At 38.4% G+C, this 26789-nt stretch overlaps 1 protein-coding gene across 10 annotated transcripts in view; it reads left to right on the top strand.

Annotated features, from left to right (window-relative positions):
• The window catches only part of Cspp1 (centrosome and spindle pole associated protein 1), a 97244-nt gene that overhangs the window by 44574 nt on the left and 25881 nt on the right, over positions 1-26789 (top strand). For 8 of the 10 annotated variants that reach the window (XM_028769704.1, XM_028769746.1, XM_028769712.1 and 5 more), the window contains 9 exons: positions 314-400; positions 2672-2742; positions 7324-7417; positions 8741-8798; positions 11032-11240; positions 13397-13530; positions 14268-14346; positions 15674-15803; positions 21084-21231. In XM_028769704.1, coding sequence (XP_028625537.1) covers positions 314-400; positions 2672-2742; positions 7324-7417; positions 8741-8798; positions 11032-11240; positions 13397-13530; positions 14268-14346; positions 15674-15803; positions 21084-21231 — 1010 coding nt within the window. The remainder of the gene's footprint in view (positions 1-313; positions 401-2671; positions 2743-7323; positions 7418-8740; positions 8799-11031; positions 11241-13396; positions 13531-14267; positions 14347-15673; positions 15804-21083; positions 21232-26789) is intronic. The other 2 variants (XM_028769736.1, XM_028769720.1) reach the window with 1 other exon arrangement.

Below are 26789 nucleotides of genomic sequence, written 5' to 3'. Positions count from 1 at the left end.
CTGGCTGTCCTGGAACTCACTCTGTAGACCAGGCTGGCCTCGAACTCAGAAATCCGCCTGCCTCTTCCTCCCAAGTGCTGGGATTAAAGGCGTGCGCCACCACTGCTTGGCGGATGTAAATTCTTACTATTTCTTGTTAACTAGCAGATCATATTTGAGGCAAATCTAATTTGAATTAACGTTAGGACGCATTTGCAGTAAACTGTCAGCAAAATGTCTTGCTCAGCGTAGTGCTAACAGACTACAGAGCTCTAGAGATATAATAAGAGCCACTGCATGTGGGACGTGCTCTATAAGCTAATGTGTTTTTAAGGCCGCATGGGAGCAGACGAGGGTATGTGGACGGGGAGGATGTTACAGAAGAGTCAAACACACAGATCTCATCTGCTGAAAATAAAAGGTACGTGACAGCAATTCTCCCCTTGAGTCTTCACACTCTGAGACAGCACCTGCCTAAAACTGGCTTCAGGAAAAAGTAGAAAAGTATTGTATATTAGCAAGCCCCCTTTACTAGTGAGAGGAAATAGTAGGGAAGAAAGAAGGTACTTATTTCCTTCAGCATTCTCTCTGTTTTCTATCCTCCTCCTGTGCTATGGCTTGAACACAAATCATTGGGTAAGGCAAGCACTTTACCACTGAGCTACAACCCTAGGCCTGTACCATTATTTTCAAGAATAATTTTTTTAGTAAAGCTTAGCAGGGTTTTCAGCATAAACCTCTCTCATAAAATATATACATTAGTTTGAAAGAATTAAGGAGAAGTAACATAATTGAATGGTGTTATAATGAATTTGAAACATCTTGGAATTGTGACTGCAGAGATGACACAGTGGTTAAGAAGTTATCCTGTTCTTGCAGAGGACTCAGGTTTGAGTCTTGCAGCATATCTGATGGCTTAGCAGCTGCCTGTAGTTCCAGTGCCAGAGGAGTCTGATACTTCAGCAGGCACATACACATACGTAAAGATTACCTTGAAGTCATGCTACTGTAGTTGGGCTGAAAATGGATTGAAAATGTCCCTGCAGTATGAGTTTTTAAGTTTGTCTTTTATTTATCTTTTGCTTGTTGGAGTTTTAATGCTTACACTATAAAATTAGTATTCAAATTTCTATTGATAACAAAGCAAATAACTTTATAGTTTTATTTTGATGCTTTTCTGTGTTGTCCATAAGTATGAATAGTTTTTTAAAAAAACAACCTAAAGAAAACAGATGGACCATCAAGATGCCTCAGTAGGTGAAGGTGCTTGCCACAGGCCTAATGACCTGAGTGGATCCTTGGAATCCACGTTGTATGGGAGACAACTGCCAAGGGTGACCTCTGACCTCCACACTTGAACCATGCCATATGTATTATGAACACAAACAAAAAATTTAAAATTGATGAAATGTAAAGCAAAACTACATGAGCTCTAGGGATGTGGCCGAGTGGCAGATGGTTGTTCACATGGACAAAGCCCAGGAATTAACCGCCAGCATAGTGCAAACCTCACATGGTGGAGCACACCTGTGACCCCAGCACTGAAGATTCTTCTAGGCATTAGAGGGAATTCAAGGTGAAGTTGGGGTGCATGAGACCTCTTCCCCTGCCCTCCAAAAGAGGACTAGATCAGGAAGTGGTGGGGCAGGAGCATGAGAGGGTAACGTGGAACTGAGTATGATGGAACTACATTATATGCGTGTATGAAAAGATCTCAGTGGAACTTGAACTTGTAAGGTTGGTGTATGCTGATCAGGAAGGCAGAGTAAAGTGTCTTTGCATACAATATAATGAAGTTGATGGGTGTGCTGTGTCCTGAGCAGTGTCCTTTCTTAGAGAACAAAAGTAAGTATCACCCCTGCCTGTTAGAAAACTTACTGTTTGTTTCAATTAAGTTTTCATTGAGGATCTGTTTTTTTTTTTTCAAGAAAGTTTGTTTTTTAAATTCTTTTTAAAGATTTTTTTACCCTAAAGGGATAGTTTTCTTTTCTAAATGAGAATACAGTTAGGAGGTGTGTGTGCGCGCGTGTGTGCGTTTGTGTGTGTTTGTGTGCGTGCGTGCGTGCGTGCGTGCGTGTGTGTGTGTGTGTGTGTGTGTTATTTCATATAAAAAAGATATTTAATCTGTGGACCCAGTTAAACAGGCTGAAGAATAAAGAAATAAAATACCATAGTAGCATTGTTGAAAGAAAGGATAATTCACTTTTTTTCTTCAAGGGTACATGTATGTACAGGTGTTTGTGAAGGCTGGAGGTGAAGTCTAGTGTCTTCCTCCATCCTGTTCCACTGTGTTCTCAGAGATGGGACTTTGCCTGAATCTGGAGCTGGCATGGCTGGCCAGCAAACTCTAGGGACGCTGTTGATTCACCTTCCCAGCTGTGGGATTATAGACATGCACTGGTGCTCTTGTCTGTGTGCTGAGAGTTGGACACAGGTCTTCACGTTTTCCAAGTAATTTACTCACTGAGCCATCTCAGCTCCTTATTTTTTGTCCTTCAAGGCATGGGGTTTTTACATGTAATTCAATTTTGCTGTGTAGCCCAGGCTGGCCTCCACCTTATAATCCTTTGCTTCAGCCTCCCAAGTGCTGTCATTAATGGCATGCACCACTGTTCCTAGACTTTATGTTGAAATTTGATTTCCTAAAAATAACTGGATTTTAATATTTGCTCTCTCATATTGTTTGTTTTAGTGTTCATGATAATGGACCACCCAGATCTGCTGATCTCGATATCACGAGTCCCTTTGCAGGCATGCTCTTTGGTATGTCCAGCACTTTCAGTTGAATTAAATGTCCTTAGTGAGAACTCAATGTTCTAAGTAATGATGACTTTGTGAGTAACAGCAGGCAATTATTGAGGCTTACTTTATGATGGGTATCATACTAAGCATTTAGCATGCATTGTATAGAACTGTTGATATCTTAAAGCTAAATAACTAAATTAGCTATATGTGTTATAGATGATAGCTAAAATCAGTTTGAGTAATAAGGTTTTATTTATTTATTTATTTTTAGCTAGGATTTTGTCGTATTATGAATGTTTCTTTTTATTATGTTTTATGTGTAACTCTTTTTTTTTTTTTTTTTTTTGGTTTGTCGAGACAGGGTTTCTCTGTGTAGCCCTGGCTGTCCTGGAACTCACTCTGTAGACCAGGCTGGCCTCGAACTCAGAAATCTGCCTGCCTCTGCCTGCCTCTGCCTCCCAAGTGCTGGGATTAAAGGCCTGAGCCACCACTGCCCGGCTTATGTGTAACTCTTGATTCTTTGCTTATTTCTTGTATTTTAGTTCACTTCTTTTGAATACTCCATTCTACCCTTCTTGTTCCCTTAATCACTATTCTAGTGTGTGTGTGTGTGTGTGTGTGTGTGTGTGTGAGAGAGAGAGAGAGAGAGAGAGAGAGAGAGAGAGAGAGAGAGGAGACTGTGAGAGACAGACACAGACATAGTTATACAGACAGACAGAGAGAACTAAAAAAGAGACTGAGACTCTCAGAGACTAGAAAGACTCTTGGGCTTCTCATGGGCTTTTAAAACCTTAAAGCTCACCCCTAGTGAGACACTTTCTCCAGCAGGGCTATCCTAATCCTTCTAATCTTATCAAGAGTTCCATCCCAGTGACTAAGCATTCAAAATAAATGAACTGGTGGGGGACCATTTATATTCAAACCATCATACTTGTTCTTTTTATATAGTTTCTGAATTTTTTTTTCAAAATCATGATGACCCAAATTTTCTAATTTTTAATCAAAGTTAAAGGTTATTACTAAATATAGTTCTTTTGGTTTGCTATATTATGTTTGTCCTCATTTCATTTCAGAAATGGTATGGTGAGCCTTGGTTTTTGCTTATAGCTTTGTATACAAAAGTTGTTCTTTGAATGGATACTAAAATTTGGTTTTTAGTAAGGTATGTGAGAAAATTGAATAGCATATTAGGTTGATCCAACCTAAAAGCAGTCAGTAAGTTAAATTTTGTCTTTGAGACATAGTCACCTGGTAATTTTAGACATTTATTTCCTAGAAATTACTATTGTGAGAAAGATGGTTATGTTCACAAAAACTTAGTTCTTGTTGCCAATAAGGTTTGATCAAGTTTATGCTGTATTTTTAACGGATGGTAAAAGGAGAAGTGGTAAGCTGAGAGTGGACTGAAAATTAATTTTATCAGTAAGAAATTTACTCTGCCATCTGCAGAGGCATGGACAGATGACCGGTGTGTAGTCAGGGGCTATGAGCAACACAGTAGTTGAGTGTTTGCCGTGAACGACTGACATATTCAAACTGATGGTTTATCCTACATTTGAGGATCTCTATCCCTGAGGAGGTTTGCACAGATAGGGAGCTTGCATCTCTCTAAAGGTGGTGGATCTCTAACTCCACTTATACTAAAATTTATTTTCCTGTTGTTTAGCTTCAGATGAAAAGTCATTTGTGACTTTTACTTTATTAAAAAACAAAACTAATCTGAACATGATAGTACACACTTTTAATCGCAGTAGTTGGAGGTGAGGTAGAGACAAGCAGATCTCTGTGCATCTGGGGCCCTCCTGGTCTACCTAATGAATGTCAGGACAGTCAGGGCTACATAGACCTCTGTCTGTCTGTCTCAACTCTCACAGGGGTTGCATATCAGATATCCTGAATATCTGATATTTATTTACATAACAGTTCATAACAGTAGCAAAATTGCAGTTATGAAGTAGCAATGAAATAATTTTATAGTTGGGGTCATCAGAATGTAAGGAACTCTGTTAAAGGGTCACAGCATTAGGAAGGTTAAAAACCACTGATACACACCCTTTCTTAGCAGGGCGGAGTTGGGAAGAGGGTGTGAGCAAGTTTGGAGGGAAATAACTATGTACTGTGGCATTTAGAAGTAAACAAATTACTTAGAAGTATATATTTGAATTTATACAATTGAAAGCTTTCCTTCAGTTTTGTAGTTTTGTTACTGCCTGTTTGTATCTCAGTCCTAGGGATTGAGTTGAGCACTGTTGTGCCTACCAGCTAAGAATTATACCACAGAGCTACATTCTTAATGCTTTTTGGTGTCTCTTATAGCACAATTCACAACATCTTTATTATTTCAAGTTTGTGGGATTTATTAAAAGATTTTAAAACATTTATATTTTTTATTTAGCATATTTGAGACAGAATCTCTTTGAGTAACCCAAGTTGGATTAGAACTTGCTTTGTAGCTCAGGCTGACTGAATTCACAAAACTACTACCTTCTAAGTGCCGAAATTACATGTGTGCGCTTCTTTTCTTCTTTTTCTTTTGTTTTCTGAAACACTGTCTCAAAAAATTGCTGTAGTGCAGGTTGGACATCAACTTGAGATCTATTGAGATCACATGCATGAGCCACCATGCCTATGTAAATAATCTTTTTAATGGCTTAGAAAATACAGAACGTATTTGAAACATTGTTTATGGTCTGGTTGTCAATCATAATGGTTTGTAACTCAGTTAAATCAGGCTAGTTGATCTTAATGATTTGTTTTTTTCTGGTTTTGCAGTTATATAGAGAAGTATTAATTATCTGACCTTCTTGCCCATAGATGGGAGGGGCAGGGATTTCTTTGAGCAGTCTTGTTCAGCAGGTTTCAGCAGGACTTTTGTGCACCTGATGAAGACGATAGACTATTGGTGCTGTTTGGTGGAGGGCTGTCTCTGTCTGTCTCAGGAATGTGTTTTTCTCAGGGTTCCTATCTTTCCCCCGGAGTGGTGGCTTATGTTTGTGTAGAGTTTTCTTCAGGATTTACTGGCATTAATTTAACTTCACTAGGTATGAGAAGAGGACACAGGGTCCAAAGCAGTTCCCTGACCCTCACCAAATGATGACAGCTGTTTGTATCAGAGAAGTTTGGAAAGCAAGACATATGGTATGCCTAAGGGCCATGGAAGGGTCTCTTTCAGAACCTCTGTATTGCTGCTATGGCCAGCAAATGATTAGAAATTCCTCTTGTCTGGAACTTCTGGGACTCTGAAGTTTACTCTAATGCACACATGGCTTTTAAGAATCTGTTGAAGGATCAGCTGGTTTCTTTGATGCACTGTATGGGGCGGCTGCCTCTTCCCATAGTCTGCTAGCATTATGATGCTTGGGTTCCCACCTCTGTATGATTACTGACTTACTCCTTGATGTTCAGTTCTTCTTTTTATTGACAACCTCAGCTTTTGATGAACTTTTAAAAAAAAGTCACAGCCGGGCGGTGGTGGCACACGCCTTTAGTCCTAGCACTTGGGAGGCTGAGGCAGGCAGATTTCTGAGTTCGAGGCCAGCCTCGTCTACAGAGTGAGTTCCAGGACAGCCAGGGCTACACAGAGAAACCCTGTCTCCAAAAACTAAAAAAAAAAAAACAAGGTCACAATTTTGTGGATGATGGAAGCTCTTCTCATTGTAGACTCAGAGTGATGCTCTTTTGTGGCTTCTTATCTTGTATATGGACTACCTCCTCATGTGGGTTTTCCTTTTTGTAGTAGCTTCCATTTCTCCATTATGTTTATAGGAATACTAGCTATTTTAACACTCTTATTTCTTCGACTTTTTATGTGTGTGTATGGGGGGGGAGGGAAAGAGGGGGAGGGGAGGGGAGGGGGGAGAGAGAAATATCTTCAGGGCCTTGCCCATGGTACACAGTTATTGAAAGTCAATTATTGAGATGACTAGAATAGTGAGACCTGTTTTCACTTTCGGATGGACACTTGTTAAATTTAAGAAGTTTATAGAAGCTATTAAGGTATCTTAGTTAACTCTTCTGTTGGGTGAAACATTTATTTGGCGTCTAGTGGCAAACGGTTAGATTCCATTATGGAGAGGACAGCAAGGAAGCAAGTGATAGGCCGCGTAGGAGGAGGAGAAAGCTGAGAATTTACAACTTAAACCACAGCATGAAGCAGAGAGAGCAAACTGGAAGTAAGGCAAGACCTTAAGTTCTCAGCCCACCCAGGCACACTTCCTTTGACCTCCCAGTGTCATCAACTTGGACCAAGTGTCCAAAGTGCAGGACTTAGGAATATTTCTCATTCAAACCACCGTATAAGGGGCTGGAGAGTAGAGTCTTCTGTTAACTCAGAGGAAAGTTTTTGCAGTTAGCAATACATGTCATGTTTGACCTATGATTAAAACTCATAAATTAAGAAAGTTTTTGGTGTATTGATGTGACTTTTCCTGTAATTTCTTTTATAATAATTACTTAAACACTGAATTTCTTATATTTTTGGTTGTGAGCCTAGTCTTTAATGGCTGAGCCATCTCTCCAGCCCAAACACTGAATTTCTTACGCTTGAGTTTTACTTGCATGTGATACATAAGAGTTAAGAATTTTTTTTTCCTTATCTAGGAGGTGAAGATCGGGAACTTACCAAGAGAAGGAAAGAGAAATATAGGCAAGAACTACTGGAACAGATAGCTGAGCAACAGAAGAAGAAGAGACGGTAATGAAAAGCTTGCATTTAGCAGAAAGCACTTTTGTGAAATGACAAGAATAAGTGGCAGTTTTTTCTACTGTAACTTGATAGTGAATAATCTACCAGTGTCTGCTAGATTAGTGTCCATGTACATACAGACTCAAAAGTAGTTTACTTTGAAAATAAGACATGGGCCGGGCGGTGGTGGCGCACGCCTTTAATCCCAGCACTTGGGAGGCAGACGGATTTCTGAGTTCGAGTCCTGCCTGGTCTACAGAGTGAGTTCCAGGACAGCCAAGGCTACACAGAGAAACCCTGTCTCGAAAAACCAAAAAAAAAAAAAAAAAAAAAAAGAAAGAAAGAAAGAAAATAAGACATGGTAAGCACACACTCAGTAGTATAAAATATAGTAAATCACAGGGCTTCATCGTGTTCAACCCTGTTTAGAATCTTTTATTTTTGATTAATTTTCCTTTGACAGTTTCACAGACATAACAAATCAGTTTTAATCCTCTTGGCCTCTCACAATTTTCTTAATCTTCGAAGCATTTAAATTAGGAATCAAAATATTGGTTCTAAAGAATTTGAGTCTTACCTTGTTATTTTTTTCTCACTTCCAAGAAGAATGTAATATCTTAATATCTACTATCAAGCTATCTTTAAAAAAATAATTAATTTTTTAGTGCTGGCCTTCAAACCCAGAGGCTTGTGCTTGTTAGTTAAGCAAGTCCCCTACTATTGAGATTTTCTTTTCTTTAAAGATTTATTTTTATATTATGTATATTGGTGTTTTGCCTGTTTGCCTGCATGTAAAATGTGTATGCTGTGTGTGTTCTTGGTTCCCTTGGTGGCCAGGAGAGGGTGTCTGGATATGTAGAACTGGGGTTCCAGCTGGTTGTGAGTTGCCATGTGGGTGCTGAGCACCGAGCCTGAGTCCTCTGCAAGAGCAGCAAGGGCTCAGAACTGCTGAGCAGCTCTCCAGTGCTACGGAGACTTTCTTTTTTGGCATGAAAATATACAAGTGCTCTTAAAGAGGCTTTACTTGTTTTCCATGAAATACTTGGTTTTGTTTTTGTCTTTTATTCTGTGTAAATTACTTTGTCTTTGAAATATCTCCAGAACTCATTTTGTGTTATGTATTCTAAGCACTTGACATGTAAATCACAGACTCCTGTGTACTATGTTGAAATTTGACTTCTGGATTTTAAAGCTTTATTATCAAAGGAATTCTTTGTATTTGGAAATGTATTATATAGGCATCATATACAGACCTATTTCATTTATGACTACAATTTTGACAAAGTGTGTTTACTACAGTTTTTCAATTCATAAAATCTTGATTTTGTTTAGAGAAAAAGATTTAGCATTTGGAATTACAACTTCTGGAGTACAAGACCCTGAAAAATCGGTAAGAGTTCTTGTCATCTTTTAGTGTTTAATCCTTTATCCAAAGAAGCCTCAAGTGTGTTAGCAGCAGGAGAGGCTCAACATGTTGGGATACTGTAAAAACCAGCTCAGTTGGAACAATAGTGAACCCAATTCCATTTTCATAAACGTCAATCATAACTACTGTGAGCTATAGAAATGCTAACTGATCTTAAATATAACTCACTGTTAAAGATGATTTTCCTTTAATTTGTATCATTTTTTAGAGTTTGTTTTGTCTTCTGTTTGTGCCACATCCATGGGAAAGTTAAACCAATGTAACTTAAACTTGATGTTAATACTGTTTTTAAGTATGTTTTGACAATTTATTTTTCTTTATGAGAATAATTTTTAAAAATGTGTAACTTGTGTCTTTCATTTTGTTACTGTAAAACTAGAAGGATAATCATACTCTTTTTACTTGACTTTTGCAATTCTCAACATCACTAAGTGGAGTGGCTCACACACATCATTGCAGTTAAGTAAGGAGGAGGTAACGATTTATTGCTTTCCCCGTAGTGGCCTTTGTTGTTGTTGGATGTGTAGTGTTTATTTGCTGAAAGTTTTTGTTGCTTTTGCTAATGATGGTTAAAACCCCTAGTTTTAATAAAAACTTCAGACTTTAAAAAGGATCTACCAAATCCTAAAACTTACTGATTTACTTAAGTATGTGTTCCATGGGTTATCTGCTTTAAAATTTAGTGCTGGGATGATGGTGTACTCAGTGGTTGAATGTTCTTAAGATGTGCAAAGTCCTGATTCAGTCACCAGAGGCCCTAGTGTTTTATACTGCTCCAGTGTGTCCGTTTTGTGTTTCTGACTATTCATATAATACACATTTTAACCATAGAAAGCAGTCCTGGACCAGGACTGATCATAGTCTTTTTATAGCTACTTGAGAAGCTGAGGCAAGTTTGAAGCCTCTGTGGGCTATAGTAAGTTTATAGTGAGTCTGGGCAACTTAATTAATAAGACTCACAAAGTAAAGTATAAAACAAAACAAGAAAATTAAAAGGATCAGTTCTGTAGCTCAGTGGGAGGAAAAGCTGCTGCTTAGCTTGGGTGAGGCCTTAAATTTAATCCCTGATTCCCAGTAATGGAGAAAAAAAAACCTTCCTGAAAATATTGCCTTGCAGAAAAAAAATAGGGTCCAAAGGTAATTCTTTTTTGTTTCTCATTAAATACCTTTAAAGTAGCCATTGCAGTAAAAAATTAGCTTTTGGAAACTTGAGCCTTTTAGTATAATATATTGGCATGTTAAATTTTATAGTATATTATAGATCTTATTTATTCTGGATTGAATCACCTAAAGAGTGCCAAGTTGAATAAATATGTATTAGAGGGAACAGTTAAAGATTATTTAATAAATTTATTAAATTATGAATTATAATTTTAGTAATTATATTAAAATCAATAATCACAAATTTATACAACCATATTATTTTTATAAATTATAAATATACAAATATCCATATAAATATATAAATATTATTCATATAATTAAATATAATTATATGTTATAATAACTAATAATTATAAAATTTAAAACTAGGTTAATAAATTTATTAAATTTATAAATTATTAAATTTTATAGTCTGTGATAGAGCTATTTATTCTGGAATTGAATCACCTAAAGAGTGTCAAGTTGAATAAAACTATTAGAGGCAACAGTTAAATATTACTTAATATTTAAAAATGGCATAAAATGATATTCTTCAGTAAAGATTAGTAAGCAGCCCCTGGCCTACCCTGTTGTGACTCTGCTCTTATTGTGGCACAGTGTCCTTCACTGTTCACATGTGGCCTGTGCTGCTTTGGCACCATGGCGGAGCCTGGTGGTTGTAGGGAGACTGAGGCTTGCAAAACCTTCCTCAGGTCGATCTCCCAAGCAGCAGCTGAGGAGAGCTGTGGTGCTGCTGCTGTCTACCAGAGACCTGCACAGGAAGTTCACGCCTGGCTGTAGTTGCTGTTTATTCATTACTAACCATGAGCCTTTAGGTGATTTATGTGCTTCTTAGGGAGCCTCAATTACCTGCTTATAAAATAAGAATTGGATCATTAAAGTCTTTTTTTAGCTGTAAAATTCTGCTGTTCTGTGACTGTCTTAAGTGCCTGCTGGGGTAGAGGGTCCTTGGAGGTCCTTGTCACTGTTAAACTTATGGTTCTATGTAACAAACAGGTTTTTTTTTTTTTTTTTGTCTTTTTCTTTATTTTAGCCTGATAGACTAAAGCAGTTTAGTTTGACACCAAGACACTTTGAAGAGATGATACCACCTGAGAGACCCAGAGTAGCTTTCCAGACACCTCCCCCTCCCTTCTCTGCCCCGTCTATCCCACCCGTCCCACCAGTTCATTCCGCCCCTTCTCACAATGAAGACTTGCACAGTGGAGTCGGCAGCACCCTTGGTGAACTGGTGCATCCCAGGTGCTTGTTTAAATGTTTGTATTTGGGAATTAGGGAAGCCTCGTTGTGCTTTACATGTACAAGGGTGTGCTGCCGCAGATGATGCTTCAAAGATGCCATAGCATTAGTAACTTTGCTGAGTAGTGTTTTTCTCCTTCATTGTTATTGATACTCTTTCTCTGATATTAGAAAAAGGAGAAATCTTTGATGTTTATATCATTTTATAGGTTTACTATTTTTAAAATAAATTAGTAACTACATATTAGTATTTTTTAGGTTATATTTTTAAAATCTTTTAAAAGTTATGCGTTATTCAGTTATTTCCACTTGGCAATCATTGAATTGTTTCTTCAGTTTATTCAGAAAAATTTTCTAACCTGGTACATATCTGTCTGCTTTAACAGTTCTCTCTGGGCTTACTCTAGGGCCTTTGGGATTGTAACTCTGGAATTCATATTGAACATGTCATTTCTATAGGGAAAACACGTCATACTAATCTATACATAAAGAAAACCCTGTAACATGAATATTTTCTGGCCTATACTTAAATACTAATTATAGGAATATCTTTATATTTGTAGATGTTTTTATAAAACTTTTAACACATTTCTGAGATGTCTTTCCTTTCAGCAGGACTTGGTCTTTTATTTGTTACTAACAATCTGTAGGGCTTTTCTTACAGTGTTTCTCAGGCCCTTCCTTTATTTCCTTTAATGGCCTCCCTACTCCAAAGGCTGAGTGACTGGAATTAGAGAGCCACAGTGCTTTCTGTTGTGGGTTAGAGGCTGGAATAGTCAGCTTCATTGGACTTTATGCAAAAAAGTTTTCTCATTTGTAAAAGGTGATGGTAGGACTTGACATAGTTAGAGGGCTGAACATTGAGTTTTCTATGTACAGATACAATTTAGGAGTTGCTGATATTAGTAGATTCTTTTCATAACCCTTACTCAGGTTGTTTTTGCTGGCGCATCTGCACTGCCGATGGTGAGGTTAGACTCACTGACTGACGTGTGGAGCTGCTGACTACTGAAGAGACTTTGGTGCTACCTTAGCCTGCAGATTCTTTAAGGCAGACGGAATATGTTAATATTTGAGTAAAAAAATCTAGAATGTCCCCTTTTTCTTTGTTTATCTAAAGTTATTTGCCTTTGCCATTTCTATTATTGAATAATTCTGTGCTGGTAGAAACATAGATTACTCCTCAGTGAGGAAATGTGGAAGTACAAATTTTTACACATTTTAAATTTATGAAGTATTAAATTTTATATCAGAGCTGTATGGATTTTCAAGTAACCACATTGTGGTTTAACTTTCTGTGAAAAAGCAGTAAGTTTTACATATAAAAAATAAACCCCTTGGGTTGGGGAGATGGTTCAGTCAGTAAAAACGCTGGGTGTTGTGGGATACATTTGCAGTCTCAGTACTGCGAGGCAGAGACTGGATCCTTGGGGCTTGCTGGCCAGCCGATGTAATTAGTGATTTCTCAGCCAGTGAGCAACTCCATCTCAAAAACAAAGTGGACAGCTCCCCAGAACTGACATGCAAGGATAACTGCTAGCTTGTACATTTGTACATACTCATGTGCACATCCTCTCCTACACGCGCAAGTTTCTATACACATAATGGACACATGTGCACCATTGGATGTGTGCGCAGATACTGACATGCATAAACATACTCACTCTATGCAATGTCTTGACCACACAGAACCATTTGTAATCTGAAGTGGTAGGGCTCTTGGTCCTCTCTATCTCTGACTCTTATCACATGACATTTCCAGTTTTGGGAATCTTCAAGCTTCTCTCCTGTCACTTTACAGACTGAGTATCCCTGCTCTGTATTCCTCTGGCATTCTTTGTCATTTGCCCTCTGGATGCTGCACTGTTGTAATTGTCCATTCTGTATTTACTGAGAGGGAAGAGCATACCTTTGTTTGATATGGCACATAATGGCTATTGGATATTACTCAATTGCTTTAAATTGTTTGCATCTTACCAAAATGTTCCTGAAGTTGTAAAATTTTTTGCTATTTGCTTTTTGATTCCTAATTTTTCTTGAACAATTAGTACAAGGCTGATTTTCAGTTTTAATAATACCTTTTTTTGCAGAAGATTAAACTATCTTGATTAAAAGTAATAAAGTATGAGGATAATGTTTTTGTTTTTCTTTTGGTACAGGATTGTGCCTGTGCCTCTGAACCCACCTCCAGCCCCGCTGCTTGCCCCTCTAGCTCCTAACTATCGAACCCCGTACGATGATGCATACTATTTTTACGGTGCCAGAAATACACTAGATCCTACTATTGCATACTGTGAGTTTCCTATATGTTCTATAAACATTTTTCTGGTGGTTTATTAAAGATAATTGTTTTTATAGAAGCAACAGTAATATAAATGAAAAAAAGGTACAGCTCCATTTAATCCAAGTATTTTGTATTTATTGACAGTAAATTCATCCCTAGTATCAAGTCCAGTTTTATTAGTTTGATATGATACTCGAAAGAGATATTTTATGAACTGAAGAGATTATTTTAGAGACCTAATCTGCCCAAATAACATATGCAGGGCAGGTGTGAACGCACTATCGGTTTTTTTCACTCCCCCTGTAAGTTCATGATTCACTCATGAGGCTTCAATTTCTACTCTGTTAAATTTGTTAGCATAAGATTTTATGAATTAAATTCCTGCATACATTTTGGAGGCCAAACTGTAGCAATACTCATTTTAAAATGCAGTTATGGATGCAGGCAGGATGATGAGTTCAAGGCCCTCTTGGGCTATTGGGGAACTTCTTAATCCCCTTGGGTCATAAAACAAGACCCAGTTTTAAAACCAAAATAAAGCTAATTGTGTCTCGTAGTTATTTCCTTTTGACTCAGAGCGAAGCGGTAATTGTTTTATGTTCTCTATGTTCTTTTCTAACCTTTAGCACAGGGCGATGTATTGATGCGTGGGAAAAGCTTTAAGTATATTTTTCTTTAGGGATTAAATGTTACTAATGGTAAGTAAATATTCTGAAACAAATATCTTTTTTTCTGTTTCCCTTTAGATGGTTCAGGAATGATTGGAGGACAGCCTGCCCCTCATATCTCTGCCCCTGTCACTCACCAGGTAGCACCGCCAGCTATGTAAGTCTTTAGTTAAAATACCAGTGCTGCGATATGCACAGTATAAGGTCTTGTAGCCTAACTGCTTTAAAGAGCACTTGGTGTAGTATTTAGTGCATCTGTAACATTACATAACCATCTCCAGAATGCTTTTCATTCTTTAAACAGAGCTCTATCCTGTGAATTCAGTAATGGGCAACTACATTTTCTCTTGTGATATGACCTGGCAGCCCCTGTTCTGTTGTCTATCTGTGGATCTGACTTCCGGTACTTCCTGAGGCTCAGACAGTGTTTCACTGTGACTGGCTCATTTCACAGGGTCCTTAGCTGCTGATGGTCCTTGTAACTTATGTTAGTATTTTTCAAGGCTGAATAATAGTGCATTGTGTGCCTACACGGTTAGTTTTTTTCTTTTTAGTTAGCCACTGGCAGACACTGGAGTTCCTTTATCATCTTAGTTGTAAACATGCTGCTACTAGAATCATTGTATTTTTCTAATTATACACACACACACACACACACACACACACTCAGAAATACAATTTTTGGGTCACATGGTAATTGTTTTAGAACTGTTTTGGAAGAAGTGCCATATTACTGTCACAGTAGTATACTATTTGGCTTCCCACTATCAGTGCACAAAGATTCTAGTTTCTCTGCATATTCCACAGAAGTTCCTATTTTCTGACCAGCTGCCTTTAGTGTGAAGTGATATGTCATTACATTCATGCATGTATGGAAGGCAGAGGTCAACCTCAGGTATTGCTCTTCGGGATCTGCCTGCCTTGTTTCTGAGACAAGATTTCTCACTGAGCCCTGGCACTCACCTGTTTGGTTAAGCTTGCAGGTCAGTGAGCCCCAGGAGGTTTTCTGTCTCGGCCTCTCCCAGCTGGTATTCCAGTTGTACTCCAACATGCCTAGCTTTCTGTGTGTGTGCTGGCGATCGGACTCAGGGCCTCATGCTTATGTACTGTCTTACTTACTTTTCTTATTGCTGAGATACCCTGGCGAAAGCATCTTAAGGGAGAGAGGGTTTATTTTGGCCTATAGTTACTTTTTTAAATCTTGTATTTATTTTCTTTGTGCATGTTTGTGCATGTGCTCAAACATGCCCCAGGATGCATGCCACAGCGTGCATGTGGAGGACAGAAAACCGCTTGCAGGGACTGCTTCTCAGATGTTCTGTGTAGTCTTGGGCACGGCACAGTGTTTGCCATATCTGTTGACCCATCTTGCTGGCTTTGTTTTCAAAGATGATTTTATATGCCAGGCAAAGAATTGTTTTGTTTTCTTCTAGAATTTGCTTGTTCTTATAATAAATTGATTCAAATTGTTTATTTGCTATTAGGAATACTGTTGGACAGAATGAACAGAAAGTTCTTAGTGATGGACTCAGGAATTCAGGACTGGTCTTTGAGGATAAGCCAAAACCTTCTACACAGTCACTTCAGTCTTACCAAGAAGCTTTGCAGGAGCAGGTATTCATTCATTCATTTGATACTGACTGACTTACAGCACAACTGTAGACTAAAGTGGAGAACAGTGGAGGCAGCATGGTAAGCTTTGAACTGGGTGTGCTGGAATTATTGTAGGAAACAGCAGGCTTGCCTGGGACAGTTAGGGCTAGGTATATAGTTAATATTTGAGCTGCACGTTAGTTTCTAGACATTCTTGGTATATTTAAGGATTTTTATTTTTTATTTTTTTTATTTTCCTGGGTTTTCTATGAACTTGCTTATTTATTTGGTGTGTGTCTGTGTGCATGTGTGTTTCCTTCCACCATATTTTTTGGGGGGATCGTATTCAGGTAGACGGGGTTGGTTGCAGGTTCTTTGTCTTTCTGATCCATCGTGCTGGCCCTAGAGAAGCATTTAGTAAGCTATTGATCAGTTCAATTCAGCTAAGAGTTGCTGAGGCTCTGAACTATCTGAGGAGAAAGGAAGGATGTTGGCAGACAGTGCTAGTCATAATGCACAGGGTACAAATGAGAGGATGAGAAAGAACAGAAGGTTTAAACATGATTTGTAGTGTCCAAATATAAGGACACTGATGAGGCCACAATCCAGTAGGGGACACTTTAGTACAGTACTTACGAGAAACACATTGGCACCTCTCATACTTTTATGTTGGTTAAAGAAAACTTCCTTAGGAGTTTGTAATAGTTTTTTCAGGAGAGATTCAAGGTGTGGGTCCATATCTAAATTGAGGACTTTCCTGGGGAATTCTGTTTAGATTTCTTTGTGAACTATGGATTTTGTTGTTTTGGTTTCTTGAGGTAGGGTTCCATCTGGATCAGGCTGCCCTTGAGCTTACTATGTGGTGAAGGAAGTATTACCTTGAAATTCTAGTCATCCTGTTTGCTTGCTTCTCTCTCCTGAAGGCTGGGAATACAGGTGCACACCAGGGTGCTCTGTTTTATGTGGCGCAGTGGATTGATCTAAGGACTTTTTAGGCAAGATTGCCACATTTCTAGCCCCTTGCAATTTTTTTTTTGTAAATATCTGTATTTTTAGCTGTGTGTGTCTTTGCACATGAGTGCTATGACTGTGTGGAGTCAGACCCCCTTGGAGCTAGAGTTACAGGCTGTTGTGAGCTACTGTCTGTGGGAGTCACACTTAAGTCTTTGCGGGGTGAGTACTTACTCCTAACTGCCCCAGCTCCTTGGGAAATAGATTTTTTTCACTTTTACATGGGAAAACGTCTAGTAAGAATTACTACCATTTTTTTTATGAATGTGAAGTTTCTACAGAAGAAAGACTGAATTTTGGAAATCAAAATCTGGTTTTGAGTGAGACTATTTAAATGTTTCTATAGAGTTAGATTTCCCAATTCAAGAAGTTAATTTTTTTCCCCCTGTAGTGCTGGCCCAGCACTCGACTGCTGAATCATATATATGGCCATAGAATTTTTATTTTATATACATAATGAGTGAACAAAATTGCCATGGATGGGCTGGAAAGGTGGCTCATGGGTAAGAACACTTGTTACTTTTGCAGAGGACCCAGAATAATTTTTTGGGTGTGTTCTTGAATTTGGTGTTCAAGTATTTTATTGAGGTAGTTTTGTTTGTTTGTTTGTTTTTTGTTTTTTGGTTTTGTGTCTGTCTTAGTCACTGTTTTATTGCAATAAAGAGACCCCATTACCAATGTAACTCTCATTACATTGATTGGGGGATTGCTTACAATTTCAGAGAGTGTGGTGGGAGCATGGCAGCACTCACAGTGCTGGAACAGCAGCCGAGAGAGCTACAGACTGCTGTGTCCTGATCTGCAGGTTTCTCACCTCCTAGTCCTCAAATAATTTCACTCTCTGGTGACTGAGAATTCAAATATATGAACCTACGGGAGCCATTCTTCAAACCACGCAGCATCTGTGGGTTTTCTTTTTTATGTTGCATCTTTGGTTTCAGTATCAGGATAGTACTGACTTTGTGAAACAAATTTGGAAATACTCCTTCCCTTTCCATTTTATGGAACAATTTGGGCAGTATGGTGTAAGTTCTTTGAAAATCTGGTAGGATCTTGTGCTAATTCTGTTGGCTATGGGCCATTTTTAGTTAGGAGATTAGTATTTCTTCTATTTTGTTGGTAGCTATAGGCCTGTTTTAATAATTTACTTCATGTTTTTTCATTTATTTCTTTAAGAATTTTTATTTTAGTGGAATACTGATTTTGTTTTCTTTTCTTTTCTTTTTTTTTTTTTTGATACGGTCTTATTGTCTGTCTGTAACTAGCCTGGAACTCACTTCATAGACCAGACTGGTCATCTGACCATGCTCACTAGAGATCCATCTGCCTCTGCCTACTGAGTGCTGGGATGCATATTTTTACATTGTGTACTTAAGATTCTCTGAATTTCCTTAGCAACTTTTGTAGTGTTTCTGCATTCATCTCTGATTTTGAAAATTCAGACCTCCTTCCCTCCTTTCTGCTTAACCTTCTTTCCCCTCTCTTCCCTCTTTCAGTTTGGCCTAAAGGTTTGAGGAGCTTGTTAATTTTTAAAAAAACAAAAACAAAAACAAAAAAATCCCATAAAACAAAAAACCAACTTTTCATTCCGTTGATTCTTTTTTGTTGTTGTTTTTTCTGATAAGTTTGTGCCTGACTTAGATTCTGTCTTCTTGTCTATTCTTTTGGGTGTTGTTTGTTATTATTTTCCAAGGTCTCCAAGTGCATCAGTAAGTCACTTAGCTTGTAGGACTGCCTTCATTCTGTCTATAGATTTTGGTATGCTGGGATTTTACTTTCATTAATTCTAGAAATTTAAAAAATTTCCTTCTTAAGTTTGCCTTTGATCTAATTTTTATTTAGCAGGATATTATTTCACTTACATGCAAGTGTAACTTTTCCATTTCTGTTGCTGATATTCAGCTTTATTCTTTTATGGTCAGATAAAATGCTGTATGTTATTTCAGTTTATCTAAATTTGTTGAGACATAGTTTGTGTCCTAATATGTGGTCAGTTTTGGAGAAAGTTCCATGGCTGCTGAAAATACATTTTTGTGTTTGGGTGGAATGTTCTACACTAAGTGTCTGTTAGACCCACTTAATTTATGGTGTCTTAACTCCAGAGCTTCTCTATTTTGATTTTGTCTAGAGAGTGGAATATTGAAGTTACCCACTATCAGTATGTCATGTTCAATCTGTGATTTTAGATCTAGCACTGTTTCTTCTATGAACTTGGATGCCCTTGACCTTAGTGTTTAGAATTGTAATATTCTCTTGGTGGATTTTTCCTTTATTGATTGTGAAATGTCCTGTGCTTGTGTGTGTGTCCCCCCCCCCTCTCTCTCTCCCTCTCTCTCTCTCCCTCTCTCTCTCTCTCTCTCCTCTCTTTGGTTTGGAATTTATTATTTTGTGAGATATTAGACTAGCTAAACCTGCTTGTTCTTGTCCATTTATTTGGAATAATACATTTTTCTGTACTTTATCAGAAATGGTGGCCATGGTTGATGGTGAGGTATAGTCTTCTTATAACAAGCAAACCAATCAATCCAGTTTTCTAATCTAGTCTGTTAGTCTGTGTCTTTTTGTTGGGAAATTGAGACATTTATTATTGGGAGCTTTTGAGGGGGTTATTTTTGATGAATGTTTGTTAAGACCTGTTTTGTTGTTGTGTTGTTTTCTTAGGCTTCTTATGTTCAGGTGTACTGGGATTATTTATTCCCTGAACTCTCTTGGGTGTGTATAATTATCTCTTCAGACTGAACTATTCCTTCTAGTATCCTCTGTAGAGCTGATGTTATGGGTATAAATTCTCTAAATCATGAAATTTTTTTTTGCTTCTGTAATGACTGACAGTTTTGCTGAGTATAGTAGTCTGGGTTGGCATCTGTAGTCTTTCAGAACTTTCTATCCATGGCCTTCTTAATTTCAAACTTTCCATTGAAGTTTCAGATGTTATTCTGTTAGGCCTGCCAATATTTACAACTTGGACTATTGCAGTTTCCAATATTCTTTCTTTCTTTGTTCATGAGGAATCTTTATGCCTCTCATCCCTTGATTTGCAAAATTTTCTTCTATGATTGTATGGAATAGGGTTTATTCTCCTATACCTATGGTTTGTATGTTTGGTCTTTTTAGTGTTCAGTATGTTCTGTTTCTGTTTTTTGTGGTCTGTTTTTGTTGTTTTGTTTATTTTTTAGATGAAGTATTTATTTCTTCTACCTTGTGTTTGAGACCTGATAGTCTTCCCCTTGATCAGTCTGTAGGTGAGGCTTTGCTCTGGTCTCTTTGTTGGACATGATGAGTTTTTCTTTTCTTTAGATTCTATCTCTATATTAAATTGTATTTTCACATTACTTTACTATTTGATTCAGAGCTTACTTGTGCTCTGTAATTTTCATCTTGGCATTTGCTCAGTAACCTCCTGGAGCTCCTCAAACACAACTTAGAACTGCTGATTTGAAATCACTGCCTTGTTCATCAGCCAAGTTGCTTTTTTCAGGGACTGTGATGGAGGGCTACTTTCTGGAGGAGATATGCTGTCTAGGTTGTTCATGTTTGTGTTTTTCTGATGGGATCCAGGCATCTGGAGTTAGAAGGTTGATGGTGTATATGGTATGGATATCTATTCTTACTGTTATTGGGTGTGTTTGGAACTTTGCTGTTGCCCTAGCATGTTAGATTATGGGCCAGCTGAATGGTGCTTTGTTTTCAGTCTGGGCCACATGGTTTGTGTGGGAATGGCGATGTCAGAAGTATTCTTGCTCTAGGAAGGGATAGGTGCAGCTTCTGGGCTTTGGAGCAAACTTCCTGTAGGCTTAGGAGATTCTTGTTGCATATGGAGAGCTCTCTGGATTCTACAGGTTGTTCTTAGGTGGCAGGGCTGTAGTCATAGTGGGTGTGAGCAGTGCTCTGTGGGGTCTTTGTTGCTGAGCTGCTGTGGACTGGGTTGAGTGGTAGGCTTGGGATCTTGGTCCAGGATGGCCAAAGTACTTGGCTACATGGGAGAGTGTCTGACTGATAGAGAGGAGGCTGACAGGCAGGTTGGTCTTCAGACTGGGAGTCTTCTCTACTAGGGGTTCTGGTCAGTCTCCTTGGATGTGGGTGTGGTGTTCTCCTTGAAGTTACAGGTCAGGCTCCTGCATTTACAGATCAGCATCCTTATTTGTGACTCTTAACTTTATAGTGAAGAAATGCACTTAAAAATATATGTATATTTTTCTTACTAGAAAAATTAAGTAGTAGTATTGCTAGTGTCTTATCTCAGTCTCCTGTAAGTCAATATTTACTTGAGGCATATCTTATGTTGTCAAGATTCGGGAAAGAGAAGCAAGAAGGAAGAAAGAACGTTTAGAAAAAGAAGAATATGAAGCTAAATTAGAAGCTGAAATGAAGATTTACAACCCTTGGGGGAAGGGCGGAGGTGGTGCTCCTCTCAGAGATGCCAAAGGAAATCTGATAAGTATGATGTGTCCATAAACTTGCTTTTAAATGAATTATTACCAACAGTTTTTAAGAGTGGAGAGTAGGAAGAGGTGGGAGTCAGACTGTATAAGAAGGGTTTGTTTTATGATGTCATGAGAAGATGGTGGCCTGATTATGAATATAATACATGTTAGAAAACCTTTCATCTGCACAGTAGTACACTTCCCGTCCTCTGATGACAGTCCTCAGACTGCAGAGGATAGCTCATGTTAGCTGCTGCTCATCCAGACTAGTTCTGAAAGTAGTAACTGAAAGTAACAAAACTTACATTGGGTAGAACAGTTCCCAGAAATTTTCAGGAGGTCTTAAGCAATATCATTCTGGGATAAGTTTGTAGCAAAGTGTGCATTCTTGATTTGGAAGATAATGCTTTAGAATTTCGTGTCTGGGAGGAAATGAAGACACTGCCTCTGAGAGTTCTGTTTTTTAGTAGTAATGTTCACTTTGTTTACTTCATGCCATGGTCATCACATGAGACAGAGAAAGTGTAGTATTTTATCAAGGACAGTGGAACAGCTTTAAATACCATTTTCAAAGTAACCAGTCAGTACCTAAAAAGTATCAAGTTTTGTATGTGGGCTTTATATCTTAGATATGGGGAAACATGACTGGCTTTACTCCATTGAGATGTTTTAGGGAAGTACACTATGATGACCATGGTCCACCCTGTGTGCTTATAGCCAACTGTAATCCTGCTGTTTGCTCGAGGGCATCAGGATTCCCTTCTCTGTTTACTTTTGTTCTTGATGGAGAAAAACTAAAAAATGCGAGTCTTCACTTCTCATTGGGGAGAATGCTTATTAATGAAGTAAGGCAGAACAAAATGTTTTAAAGTAAACACCTGTTTTAATTGTACCATTAAAAAGTTCAGTGTTCTTTATTCATTAGAACTCTGTATTTAAAGTTATAAAAGCCAAGATATTATAAAATGTTTGTGTAGGTAAATAGGTAAGCTTATTCATTCTGTATGTGTGTGTGTGTAGGGGGGCACTACTTAGCAGTACAAAGGAATGAATTGTTGATGCTCATAATTTGGAAAAGTCAAAAGTTCTGGTAAGTAAAAGATCCATTCTGACAGTTGTTACTTTTGCTCAATTCCATTACATCACATCTCAAAATAACAAAGAATGAAGACCCCGGCCAGGGATTTAGTCTGGGAAGATGAGAAATGGATCTGTTTTGGTGGTGGAGCTTTGCAGAATTTAAGTGATTATAGTGGTGTTACTTGAGACTATATGTGTTAAAATTTTAACAGCTATACAGCAGTGGTCCTCAACCTTCATAACACTGTGACCCTTTAATACAGTTCCTCATGGTGTGGTGACACCAAACCATAAAATTATTTCATTGCTACTTCATAATTATAATTTTGCTACTGTTATAAATCATAATATAAATATTACGATATAAATATCCTGGGAGACAGGATATCTGATATGACTCCCAAAGTGGTCAAGACCCACAGGTTGAGAATTGCTACTATACACCAAAAGAGATATGTGGGTAAGTAAAACCCATAAAATTAAAAGTTTGACAACTTGAAAATGACTGGCAATCTCTCATAGGCCTGGAGAAGTATGGCTAAACAGCCTTTCATATGCATTTGAGCAAGTGTCATATTTAATGCACTGTCCTTATCTTAGTTAGATTTATATTTGTTTTTATGTATGTCTGTTGAGGTAAAATTTGCATTTAATAAGTTAGTCTTTTAAAATTTAGTGACAGCTATTGCTAAAATCATTCTAAATCATTTCTATAACATACTCCAGAACTGCTCACAGGAGTGTCTCCTCTGTCCCCTTGTGGACCATCCTCTCGCAGCTCTTGCCCCTGTAAGCCTTTGATCTGCCTCCTGGGTGCCAGTGTTGCCTTTTAATTTTGTAATATGGTTTCAGCATAATACTTGTGAGATTCTTTTCTTTCTATTACTGAGTGGCATTACACTGTCTTGAGGTACCACCATTGTGTATCTGTTTACAGTTGATAGACACTTGAGTCATTTCCAGTTTAATGTCATTAAGAATACAATTGCTGTAAACCTATGGTTTTCAACCTTTGGGGCGTCTAAGACCATCAGAAAACACAGATATTTACATTACAGTTCACAACTGTAGCAAAGTTACAGTTATGAAGTAGCACTGAAAATAATTGTATGGTTAGGGTCACCACAACATGAGAAAATATGTCAGAGGGTTGCAGCGTTAGGAAGGTTGAGAACCGCTGATCAAGGTGTCCATGTGGGGCCTCTGTATGAATGTGTGCTTTTATGTCTCTTGGGTAAATGTGTAGGAATAGGGTCAGTTGATTATATAGTGTTTTGTTTTCTTGTTTGTTGGTGTTTTTGACTTTGTTAGTTTGTTTTCCACGCTCTGCCTTCTTTCATTCTCACTAGAAAAGCACAGACTTTCTAATCGCTCTGCATGCTCATCAGCACTTGACTCTGTAGAGCAAGGGTTAGCTGCTATCGTATGGAATATATGGCTATCTCAGCTTTTCTAAAGTCTCTATTATGAAATAACTTTAATGCACAAAAGATACCGGGAGAGTAACTTTCAGTATGTTTCCTTCATGGTTGATATTTATGCAATCATGGCCCAAGTATAAAAGCTAGAAATAACATCAATACTGTGCTATAATACTGATAGCATCTAGATTTTGCCTTTTCCCCCTACTGTCTTCTTCCTATTTCAAATGCTATAATACTTTTAGTTGCCTGTTTTGTATATTGGATTTATTGATTTATTATTGTTGTATATTTGTGCTTGACATATAAATGTGTCATGCCAGAGGTCAGACAACTTTGAGAGGTCAGTGGACAACTTTGGGAGTCAGTCCTCTCCTTCCATCATAGTATCTGATAGGGGATCTGACTCAGGGAAGGCTTGTGTAGCACCTGCCTTTCCCTGGTGGCCTTCTTATAGGCCCACCATGTGTTTAACCTGCCGTCTTACAGTTGTCTTTGTAGTTGCCTATTTAAATCTATGTATGTGTGTGTAAGCTTTTATGCATGTTCTGTACCACTCAGCCGTCCAAAGTGCATGACATAATGGATTTTATTATTCAGAATTATACCAAAAAGCAGTCTGTTTTAGAACACTTTCCACATTGAATTGCATTGGCACCACAGTGAAATACCAGTTAAATACCAGTTAGCATTACATGTCTGACTTCATGGTTACATCATATACTTTACTAATTCTGTAGTAAGTGTTGAAATTTAGATGCTGGAGCATTTTTTTTTTTCTTTAGTTTTTTGAGATCTGACTTTCCTTTTTTAGTTCTGGATGATCTTGAGTTGTAGTCTACTGTGCCATCCTCCCAAGTGCTGGAATTATGAGTATATGTCATAACCCCTCCTTGACCTTCCAACTTTGTGTGTTTTCTTTTTGAAGATTGCTTTGGCAATCCAGCTTCTTATTTTACTATTAGTCAGTTTTATCCAGAAAATGGTGCAATCTCTTTAGAGTTGTACTGACCTCCCAGGTAACTTTGGTGTGGGCAACATCTTAACAGTGTTCAATTTTCCGATGCACTAGTGCATACTGCCTATCCACTAGTGCTTTTAGTTAATTTCTCTTATCAGTATTTTATACTTTTGTAAATCATATTTTGTACATATTTTGTCAATTGTATAAGTAAGTTTTTCATGTTTTGATGCTATTAAGATGGTATTTTAAAAATTACCCCTTTTCATATATGTATTGTGGGTGCATGTGTGTGTGTGTTCAGTATGCACCTATGTGTCAAGGAGAAGTTGTTATTGGAGGTTTTCCATAATTACTGTCCACATTGTCACTGAGGCAAGGTCCCGCAGTTGAACCCAGAGCTCACCAGTATGGCTAGAATAGATAGCCAGCTTTCTCCAGTAGCCTTTTGTTTCTACAACTTGTGAGAGCTGAAACTACAGCCAGGTCTCCATTGCCAGCCAGCACTTTTGTGTGGTCTAAGGTGTGAGTTCAAGGCCTCCCAGTGGCTGCTTGCTTGGCAGGTGCCTTAGTCCCTGAGCCATCTGCCAGCCCCTTTCCTTTTCATTTGCATATTTGTATAACGAATGAGTTTGGTTGTGACATTTACTAACAAGTGCATTATGTACATTATATACTTGGATTATATTTAATTCCCCTCCTCAGCCTCCTCACCTACCTGATGCAGAGGGGTGTGCATGTGGGCACAGATCAGAGGACAATTTGTGGCAGTTGATCTCTCTTTACTCTCTGGGTCCTAGGTATTAAAATGAGGCTTTACTTGCTGTCCCCATTACTACTTTTTGCTTTTCAAAAAAGGGGTGTGTGTGTGTGTGTGTGTGTGTGTGTGTGTCTCTTCATCCATTCCCATGGAGGTCAGAAGAGGTGCTTGTGAGCTGCCAATTTGGGTACCGGGATCCAAACTCTGGTATTCTCATAAACTGGTACAAGTTTTTAACTTCTCAGCCATCTCCCCATCTCCTTCCTCCCTCCCTTCCTCTCCCTCTCTTTCCCTTCCTCCCTCCTTTTTCTCTCCCTCTCTTTCCCTTCTTCTCTCCCTCCTTCCCTCCATCCCTCCTTCTGTTTCTCCCTCCCTCCTTCCCCCCCCTCCCTCCATCTGTCCATCCATTTGTCTGTCTTTTGAGACAGGGTTTCTCTGTGTAATGATCCTGGCTATCCTGGACTCACTTATGTAGACCAGGCTGGCCTCAAACTCACAGAGGTCTACCTGCCTCTGCCTCCCAAGTACTGGGATAAAAGGAATGCACCACAATGGCTGGCTTTTCTCTTTTTTTCTTTTTCAGTATTTGTGTGTATAAGAGAGAGTATGTGAGCATGCACATGTCATGATGCACATGCAGAAGTCAGAGAATCACTCTTGTCTACCTTTCTGAGGTGGCTCTCACTGTGTAGCTGTGCAGGTACCAGGATAGCTGGCTTCCACAGTCTTCCGGGCTTCCTGGCAATTTCCCTGTACTTTGCTGTAGGAGAGCTAGGATTAGAGACGGGAGCCACCAACACATCTACATCTGTGTTTCTAAGGGTGTGCTCCAGCACTTACACTCAGGTTGTCAGGCTTTCGTGACACTCACCTTTTTAACCGATAGATATATCTCGTTGGCTCCTTTTTCTGTTTACTGTTCTGTCCTGCTCATATTTGTCTTTGAAGGTCTTATTCATTTGCTAAGTTCAAGATGTCCTAAATGTAATATGGTGATGTAAACTGTCATGTACCGAGCTTCGTTTTCCTGTGTATATTCACATGCTACTTGGACTATTCTATATGGTATCTTAAACTTGCAACACATTCAGAATACATCCTTGAGTGTAATATTCTTCCTGATAAATAATTAAGTTTACTTTTATTGTTATTAACCCAGTGTTTTGGGAGGAGTTAGGTAGAGAGGGATATGTGTGTGTGTGTGTGTGTGTGTGTGTGCGCGCACGTGTGCACTTTAACAAATACTTATTTTTATGAACACTGATGTGTTTTGCCTGCATGAGTGTTTGTGCAATGGTACCAGATCCTTTGGAACTGGAGTTACTGACAGTTGTGAGTTGCCATGTGGAT

The sequence above is a fragment of the Grammomys surdaster genome, unplaced genomic scaffold (assembly GCF_004785775.1).
Source record: "Grammomys surdaster isolate TR1022 unplaced genomic scaffold, NIH_TR_1.0 64, whole genome shotgun sequence".
Classification (NCBI taxonomy): Eukaryota; Metazoa; Chordata; class Mammalia; order Rodentia; family Muridae; genus Grammomys; species Grammomys surdaster.
The sequence above is the reverse complement of the archived record's forward strand: the minus strand, read 5'-3'. Positions and strand labels throughout refer to the sequence as shown.